Source organism: Ochotona curzoniae, unplaced genomic scaffold (assembly GCF_017591425.1).
Source record: "Ochotona curzoniae isolate NIBS_2020 unplaced genomic scaffold, NIBS_Ocur_1.0 scaffold_1852, whole genome shotgun sequence".
Taxonomy (NCBI): domain Eukaryota; kingdom Metazoa; phylum Chordata; class Mammalia; order Lagomorpha; family Ochotonidae; genus Ochotona; species Ochotona curzoniae.
This window is the reverse complement of record NW_024467087.1, coordinates 22257405-22267235: the sequence shown is the minus strand read 5'-3', so window position 1 is coordinate 22267235 and position 9831 is coordinate 22257405. Positions and strand designations below refer to the sequence as shown.

Below are 9831 nucleotides of genomic sequence, written 5' to 3'. Positions count from 1 at the left end.
CTACAGGTTTTCTGTTTCCCAAGGCAGCTGCTGCAAGACAAGGTGGAACCCAGAGGTGGGGGGTGGGGGTCAGATATACCTTAGTCTGAACCAAAGGTGTCCTGGAGCTCCCCCTCTAAATCCTGCCTGACTCACCAGGATCAATGTTAGTTGTTTTCTGACCCTAACAATGAAAAGTGTGCACTTGCCCATTGTTCTCTGTTATGTGTGTCCCTGGGCAGGTTTGTTTGGAAATGGCAGCTTAAATCTTGCAACCTACTGAGGATAATCCTTCTTTTGGGGGAATGAACCTTCAGACTCCCATGATTGTCCCTGCTGCTCTGTTTACAACTGCATAATATCTTGAGAGGTGAGCATGTCTGCTGCTCCACAGATGGTAAGAGACAAGGGATTGGAGTTCAAAAGTTTGAGGCCCAGCCTCCTCTCTGTGTGCCAACCAAAAAGAACCATTACCTAAGCTCCTGTTTTACTGAGATGCACCAATGTCCCATGAGCAGAAATTGCCTGTCTTCTTGTCAGGCCCAGTCCCTTCTCTCCCATGCATAATCCAATCAAGGTGCTTAGGAGTTTGGAAAGGGTGTGAACTGCTCATAGGATAAATGTTCCATGAGGTGACAGGAAAGGTGCAAGAAGCCAGCTACCTGACTGGCATAGGGACAGAGACCCTGCCCTACCACTTTTCTTCCTTCCCTTGGAGTTGTAATTACAGGAGACAAGTTACTTTGGAAAGGACCCATCAGGAACAGTAGGTGCAAAGCTAGGTTTTCTGGGTTTGAAAGGTTTTGTGATACTCTTGTTGGTACAGTGATAGCTCCTTGAGATTTGGGGAAATGTCGTCACAGATGAGACTTGGGAATATTAGAATACATGCTAATGTGGCCACCAATGTGTGGTTGCTAAACCAAAAGCACCAGGACCACTTTGGGAACTTGCTAAAAATATGATGAATTTCAATCCCCACTTCATCTCTCCTGACTTCATCAGTTCTGTTAGTGGGGCTTAGCAGGTGTTTCTCACAGACATTAAAATTTGAGAGCCTATGCTTTAATCCATAGTGTGATGTGAATAAATCACCTCAGTTCTCTCTATGGCTAATTTATTTAATGTATGTTTGTAGGCCTGTGTTCTGCTTTTACACAGCTCAATATGATTACTCAGAAACCTGCCTGAAACCTTTAACCAGAATTACTAAGTTGACTGTCAACTCACTCTTCATTCTGGGCTGGGCACATACACATAAAGGCAGGAAGGCATTTGTGGAAAGAGCTTGTTTTTTTTTTTTTTGTTTTGTTTTGTTTTTATGATCTTTACATAGTTGATTAGGGCTCAAAGGGTCAAGGACTACAGGAAAGTGGGTAAGACCATTGTTTACACATTCTCTTTTTCCTTCCTGTATCTGAGGGAAGGAAGGAGATAAAGAAAGAAGTCACACCCAGCCTCCCAACCATCCCAGGGTCCCAGATGTGGGGCAATCTCTGAGGGCACTGAAGAACCTGTTTTTTTTTTTTTAAAGAATATTTTTATTTGAAGAACAGATTTAGAAGAGGAGAGAGAGAGAGAGAGTTTCCATCTGCTGGTTCATTCCCCAAATAGTTACAACAGCCAGAGCTGAGCTGATCCAAAACCAAGAGTCACGAGCTTCTTGCCAGTCTCCCATGCACGTGTGCAGGGTTCCAAGGCTTTGGGCCGAGCAAGGAGCTAGATAGGAAGTGAAGCAGTTGGGACACAAACGGGTACCCCTCTGGAATGCCGGCACATACATGTGGAAGATTAGCCAATTGAGCCATTGAGTTGGCCCTTCTCTGTAACCCTTTCAAACAAGCAAAAAATACATAAAATCATTTTTAAAAAGAGGCTCAGTAGTTAATATTGGTGCTAGAAAGGGAGGTTGTGGGAGGCGAGGCTTGGGAACAGGGCTCCTAGGGGTATTGCCTTGGTGGAACCCACAGACAGAGGTGAGGTACAGAAGAGAGCAGCATTTAGGACTGTTGAACTATCAAAACCTCTTGAGGTGTGGTGACTGTGTAATGGAGACTATCATATCTAGATGTGAGGATGCAGTGCAGTGTGCATCTCTGCTTCCAGATCAAAGATAGACTCCCAATGAAACTGTTAAATGTATCTTGACAATAGGCTGCTGGGCTCTCTGCCAGTGTCCATGCCCGTAACAATGAACATGTGACTGTTTATGAAGAGCTACACTATAGTAATAATATAGGGGACTTTGGTGGTGGGGGGAGGGGACTTGGGAAGAGGGTAGGGGAAATCCCAGGGCCTATGGAACTGTATCATAGAATGATGATAATAATTTAAAAAGAAGTTAAAATAAAATTTTAAAAAAGAGAGCGGCATGTGGCGACATGCTCCCCAACCCCACTGCCATGGAGCCCCTTGCCATCAACTCTTAGACTCCTATGCATCTCTCTCAGTTGCTAGTAGCAGCTCCAAGTGGGAGCCTCCGCACGCAGCACATGGCTGGGTCCTGAGATGGAAGGAGGTACCTCCCAGGTTTTATAGGGACACAGATGGCAATTGTACCTCTACATCCCTTTGGGGGGCAAGAGAACTGTGCATGACTATATGCCAACTGACTGAACAAATGAACACTGTAAAATAAATGTTCTTGATAAAAACATGTTTCAGGGGCTGGCAGAGTAGTGTATCAGACTAAGACTCCACTTGCAGTACAGGCATTTCTTATGGGTGCCAGTTTGAGTCCCAGCTGCTTCACTTCAGATGTGGAGGAAAGCAGCAGAAGACAGACCAAGTCCTTGCTTGGGCCCCTGAATCCACATAGGAGACCTGGAAGAAGCTCCTGCCTTCAGCCAGCCCAGGACGAGCGGTCCAGCCATTTAGGGACTGGATGGAATGCTGCTTTCTGCTTCTCTGTGTAACTGCCGTTCAAATACATTAGTAAATGATTTTTAAACTTTTTTTTAAAAAAGGAAAAACATGTTTCAAAGTAGAGCATCCTGACATCTGATTGGCATGGAAAGCTTTGTATTTTCATGAGACCAGCTCTTATATCTGCTCAAAACACAAGAGCTATGGAGATTAAAAATCCACTCACTGGAAATCATTTTCCTGAGGCCTTTCTGACAACCACAGTAAACTGAATTCAACAAGAGAACTATAAAAGTAATTAAAACCATCCATAATCTGAAATCCTGGAGATGACTATTGTTTAATGTGTTTACTTCATACATGCAAATGCAAAAAGTACATACATGTACATACTGCACATGCATGAATTTCAAAATTTATTGCACAAAAATAAATTAACCTTTTCATTCAGTTTCTACCAGCTTTGTGAAGTCCCCTCATATACACAAAGTACATATTCTCTCATAGACCCCTCCACTGTTGTGGCTCCAATCTTATGCTAGACTTTACCCAGCACATGGAAAGTTGCAGAGCGAGAAAGAAATACTGTCAAAAGTGGGAAAGGACCACTTAGGGCTCCAGGTACACTCGTAGAGTTTCAGTAACTGAAATAATAGTGCACGTTTCCCCGCAAGGTTCATGTGACACACAACAGTCAGGTACTAGCAGGTTCTTCTTTTCAGTTAAGTAAACAACTCAGGCTTCAGTTACTTCATCTATAAATTGGAGATTATCACCCAACTCCAAAGGGCTGCTGTATTTAAATGAAATGAATACTATGTGTATAGTACACAGCAGTGGGGCTGCTCAATAACACTTGCGGCTACTTTTTCCTACTGAATTGCATCACATACCAAGATTTTTCCTGTTTGTGTGCCTTTTGCAACAATGGAATTTGAATTTGCAATACCATCAAAATACATACACAGTAAAAGCAAGGAAAATAAAAAACCATTACATCAGAATTCTAGAGGCAGTACAAGCATTCAGAATGCACACGATGAACATGGAATGCTCCTTTTTGCACCTATGATGTGCAGAGTTGTGACATATATTCCATGAGAGATGCAACAAGAAAAAGAGGTCCTCTATAGTGCTACATCTGCATAATGACATTTCACCTAAACGTTATTAAATGTCCAAACAGATTATGAAATACTATTATTCAGAAACTATGAAGGCAGCCAATGTTCAATTCCTTCTCCCACCAAAAAGCATCCCTTTTGTTAAAAAAAAAAAAAAGTATGTCCAATGCATGGGTTGTCATTGAAATCAATCATATGACAATTGAGCTTTAGGTTAGGTTTTAAGGAATCTAAAACAATTAGAACATGAACAGTGTCTCTCCTGCTCCTGCCATATCTTCACGGTCTATCTTACCCAGAATAACATGAACAATGCATATAGTTGTGCAATGTACAGACATAAGGTGTGAATACATTTATTAAGAAGCTTTTAGATTTCTCAGTTCCATATTTTATTATCAATTTTTTGGGGGGGGAGGGAGGGAGCTTTTGTGATCATTCAGGCCCCTGTATTTGAAGTGTCTGTACTTTAGGTTCTAACACTTTCCTAAGGTACATACCTATGAAATTATGATTTCAAGAGACTAAAATTTAAGAAACTTAGACTGCACAAATCAACCTAAGCTCTTAAGGTTGAGCACAGAGAATAAATATGAAGTTTTCCATAGTAGTATGGAATGTATGATCTTTATTATTTTTTAATCCATCAATCTAAAATCACATATATCATATCAAACAGGAGTACCACAATATAATTTTATAGATATGATTTAGTTCTCTAAGTTAATATATTCAGAACTTTAGATAGCAGCAAGTATCAGTTCTTTCAAAGAAGCCTAGGTGAAAAACAATTTTACTCATGAGATCAAAGTGCCACTTCCAGATCCACTGTTGTACTGACATAAAATGAATTCAGTGAACATTCAGTTCATAGACTTCAAATTTCTTGCATTTTTCTGAAGTCAAAGCTTTTCTTTTGGCCCTCTGTTAATATTTTATATTCTAATTTCTGATAAATTAAGCACATTTTCTAAGGATCTAAGATAAAGCTATAATACCTAATGAAAATTAGTGGTATAAGTATCTGTCCCAAAACATAAAAAACTTTGAAGGAATCTACAATTTTGAAATATCTAAAGTTCCAATTAAGATACTTGTTACCAGCCAATTGAACTAATCTGGGTTCTAGATAGTCATCTCAAAAATAGGTATTGAAATAAAACCATTGCTCTTTATGGTACCATCATTTTAACTAAATTCCTTTTGGCAAACAACAGGTTTTCAGAGAATATTTTAGAAGAAAACATTTTTACATACTTAGAGACATTTTGGAATATATGCTTTTGAGTTGGGCATATAGATAAGATAGTCAAGAAAGATACTGATCAGGTAATGGTTTCAACACAGCAGAACTGAGCATCTGCACTGCACTGAGAGGTAGATTAGGACTTCTCCTTAGATGTAATAACAAGCTTTTTTAAGGTCTAAGACTTAACTTTAAAACCAAGGAAAATTTCTGAAATGAAGGCAGACATTTGGGAGCTTTAGTTTTTAATAAACCGCGTAGATAGAACAGCATAGTAAAATTAACTTCTGCCTATGCTAACGACAGGCATGCCAAAAAGCCATTTGGATGCTAAACAACCAAAACACTATACTTCCAAATTTTAAAAAAATATTTCAAATAGACACAGGAATGAATGAATAGTCTCTGGTACTTTACTCTAGAAACCAGAGCCATTAGAGGTCTCTACAGGTTTATAAATCTGTATCTGTATCAAGATCAACAAATTCACAGATTAATCTCTGTCCAGTTTTTGCTAGTCAGCCATCTGAATGATGACACAGTGCTTGCTTCTAGAGCTAGCACTTGCTGTTGAGAACAAAGGAAATCAGTATGTTTTTTTTTAAATCAATTAGAACTTATTCAAATAGGAAGTAAGAGGGCAGAAAGAACAGAAATAAACAAACAAAAACACTATAGGGAGAAAAAGGATAAATTAACTTTCTGTATAAAGTTAAGGCGCTGAGGGGGAAAATTATAAATCACAATATTTTTTAAAAATCAGCCCATTCTACATCAGCATGTTTTTAAAAAGCTGAAGGTCTTACTTTATCCTTCAGCATAAGTGTGAAATTTGAGGAAATCAATACATTCCAAATTCAGGAGATCAAAGAAAAAGGCATCCTTGTTAAAACACAGTGGTCACCAACAATAATGGAGAAAACAGTCAGACTTTATATTAAGTTCAATATTGAGAAGCACTTGCTTTTTAACGAACATAAATACAAATATTGAAATCTTCCTGATTAGGAAGTGGGAAATCTTACAATGAACCAAATCTTATGTTTACCACCAATGAAAATGAATTCCTTATGTCCTTCAGTTTATTTCCTAAAGCAAGTTAAATTCACTAACAGCTTTGATTTTGCAAATAACATCAAAGTAGCAAAATGCAAGTAACTGCAACATATAAAATTATACTTCAATAGAAAGTCTTTTATACTAGGATCCAGAGGCTGAAAATCATTATTTATTTTAAAAACCATACTTTAAGCCATAGTTTTTCTTTCAATTACATTTCAACAAAGGAAGAGAAACAAAATAGAGAAAAAGTGGTCATAATATATTTTTTTTCTTAAATAAGTGCTACTCATGCCCAAGTTACTAGCAACTCACCAAGTGAGGTTAGTCTGCATATCTTAAACAGTCTATTGCACAGCATTTCCTGGCTTTTAGCCAATGGAAATATAGCTTCTGATGCCAAAGATTCAATAGATTACACAGACTGATAACCAGTGCGACTTTTCCTTCTTCCAATCATATAAGAAATAAAGACAACAATTACAAGGAAGCCCAAGGCCACACCCACTGCAACAGGGATAAGAAAGTTGAGGTCAGAGTCAGCAGAACATTCTTCAGCTGTCAGAAAGAACAGAGAGCAGGGAAAGGAAATTAGTAAAGAATGCAATTAAGTAGAAATAAGAAACCAGCATTTTTGAAAGCGTACTTAGGTTAGTTTTATACCATTACCCCATCCATGCATATGAAGGAGCTTCAAAAAGTTCATGAGAATGCCTATTATGGAAAAAAATGCTCACGAGTTTCAAAATGCTTTGCATCCAAAATGAATTTATTCTATTTCCTGGAACTTTCTGAAGCATCTTTCTATTCATATGCTCTCATTTTATTCAAACATTTCTAAGCAACTGATCATCCTACATCTTTCAATATCATTTCATCCCAAATCCCATCAAACAGTGATAGGAGCTGCCTGTGCACTTCCCCACACCTTTCTCTCTTGCAACATCTATCATTAAATCATAAATAAGAATTCTGTAAAAATAAAATGAAAGTTTTAAAAAGCTTAGTATCAAGAAAATGCAGCCTAATCTGTTTTTACATGCGTATTAGTGAGCCACCAGATTCTATATATAATCATCCTTAGCTGACAGCAGCCTGGAAGTATAGCAGCAAAAGATAAAAGACTACAGCCCTTTCCACTGACCCAAGAGAAAGGCAATGTATGCAATGTATGTAACGTAGATTTTAAGCTTTGAATTCAGACAGAACTGAATTTGGATCTTGACTCCAAATACTAGCTAAGGCACGTGGGTCAAGTTATTTAAACTGGGTCTCACTTTTCTTATCTGCAAAAAGAAGACAATAACAATTATAAAATATGTGAGGATTAAATACAATTATATTTGTAAAGCATCTGATCACACAGCAGATAGTCAATAAATGTTCATCCTCGTCTCTTTTTCTCCAACTATGTTCATAATCCTATCTGAGAAAGTCTAGGTTCAAAATACTAAAGATCAAAGTAGCAGTGCCTTACTAACATTATTGCGAAAGGCCAACATTCAGGTCTTAAAAAAATACTTCAGCAAAATAGTTCAGAAGCTTAAGCCAGAAGGGTTTTGTTTGTTTTGTTTTTTAACTAGGGTAATTTTTGTCAAAATGCTAATAATACCTGTTAAATATGTAACCTCAGTGAAGTTACTTCTATTTGAGTAAAAGTACAGGGTTATAGTAAATAATGTTTAAGGTTTAATGCATTTAACAGAATCTGACATTTGGTGTTTCTCATTAGGAATAATATATATTTTTCTTATAATTATAACTTTCTCCCACCCATAAAAATGCTGCTAGTGTTCTGAATATGTAACATGATTTTCAGTAACCATATTAGCCTGCATTGATAGTAAGTAGTGTATTTACTGGAAGCTCCTCAAAGATTGATAGCTGGATGTCAAGAAACTCTCAGCAAGCCAACATGCCACACACAAAATGAATTAATAAAACAATTACTCCAATGTGAAGAGTCTCATCTTAATAGTTTTACTCTTTTTTATGTATTACATACCTATCCTACACTTATATCATGCAATATGTTTTGATAGGTCCGATTATTAAGCCCATTTTGAACATCAACAGCATCTTTCTCACACCCTTATCTATGCTATGTCCCACAGGGGCTGTCTCAAAGAAGTCAGAGCCTAGCTGCCAAGCTCCACTGCCTTCCTTTTGAGATTGTTGTTAGCTTACATTTCGTAAGTGCCAGTCAGGTAACAACACTAACTAGATTTTAATACTCTAGAGATCAACAAGATGAAGTCGAGAAACACAACACAATCTGTCCTAATTAGTTCATACAATATTTCTATCTTTCAATTCTAATCAGGGATCCAAAGGTGAGCAAAACACAAAGCAAAGAAGGCAAGTGGTTAAATATGCTTGAATGATCATAGTCTATATTGTCAAATGTAAGAAATCCTTTTTTAAAAAAGCTCTAAAAATTCTAATGCCACTTTCAGCTCTGTTATATTGAGTCTGTTTTTATTACCTAATGAAAAACTACAAGCCTGAGTTTTTACATTCTTTTTATCAAAACCAAGAAAGTCATATAGCCTAAAAATGCTGATGGCCTTGAGGACATTCTCAATCTCAGCAATTAACCAGATGTGAGCATATCTGATGGACATTTATGCCACATCAATATTTATTCAATGAACTATATGCAAAGGCACAGTAATGAGTTTAAATCAGCACAGTTCTTACACATTGAAACAGAACACTGGTAGTGAAACAGTATTTATTAATTTCATTAAGAAAGATACAACTACATATTTCATTCTTAGAAATGGCCACGTTAATGGGCTTAAGGCATCTTAGGTTAGGATCAAAATTTGGCCAAGACTTAATATAGACCTTAAAACATTGCACACTGATGCTCTTCTTAACAAGTTTGTCTGCAGGCCTAGAAAATACAATACTTTTGATTTTTTACTTGATCAAAAACAGATTTTATTAATTAATAAAGACTGACCTCAAAATGTTGGGTCTGATTCAAGAATTAAAGTTTCAACTATCAATTTTAAGTAGCAAAGTGTTTCAAACACCAAGAGGCAAGAAAAAAAAAACTTGTTATCTGAACATATTTGTACATAATCAGATTACAGGTTCTAAAATTGCTCATATCCAGAATGATGGCGCTTGAGACCAACAAAATAAGCCAGCAACACTAGAATAAGTACTCCTGCCAAGGCTGCTCCCACCGCTATGGGTACCAGGAAGTTGTCGTCATCTGCACTGCAGTCTTGAGCTAGATGTGGAGAGAGGACAATTGAGAACAAACAATGACAAAATTTCAAACTGGTCAATTTTAAGTTTCAATGACAGCACTTCTCAATATGCATGCTTTGTTTTTTATATGAAGGTAACAAATCATTGGAATTCATTATAGGCAATGAGATGTCCCACAAAAATGACTTTCAAAATAAGCAAAGTATACCTTTTTGCATAGCAAAAAAAAAATGCAGTCATTTTATACATAGAATAATCATGTACTTCCCTGATTTCTTAAGCAGAAGATAAAGAATAGAAGTAGCCCCTTCTTGATGATCAGGCTGTGAGCTT

The 9831-nt window shown here is 37.2% G+C and overlaps 1 protein-coding gene across 2 annotated transcripts in view; it reads right to left on the bottom strand.

Moving 5' to 3' along the window:
* Nucleotides 1–3322: 3322 nt before the first annotated feature.
* The window catches only part of LAMP2 (lysosomal associated membrane protein 2), a 43586-nt gene continuing 37077 nt past the window's right edge, over nt 3323–9831 (bottom strand). The window contains exon 9 of one of the 2 annotated variants that reach the window (XM_041000008.1): nt 3323–6831. In XM_041000008.1, coding sequence (XP_040855942.1) covers nt 6689–6831 — 143 coding nt within the window. In that variant the 3' untranslated portion in view covers nt 3323–6688. Of the gene's footprint in view, nt 6832–8381; nt 9518–9831 lie in introns of those variants that run through there. The other variant, XM_041000009.1, reaches the window with a different exon arrangement.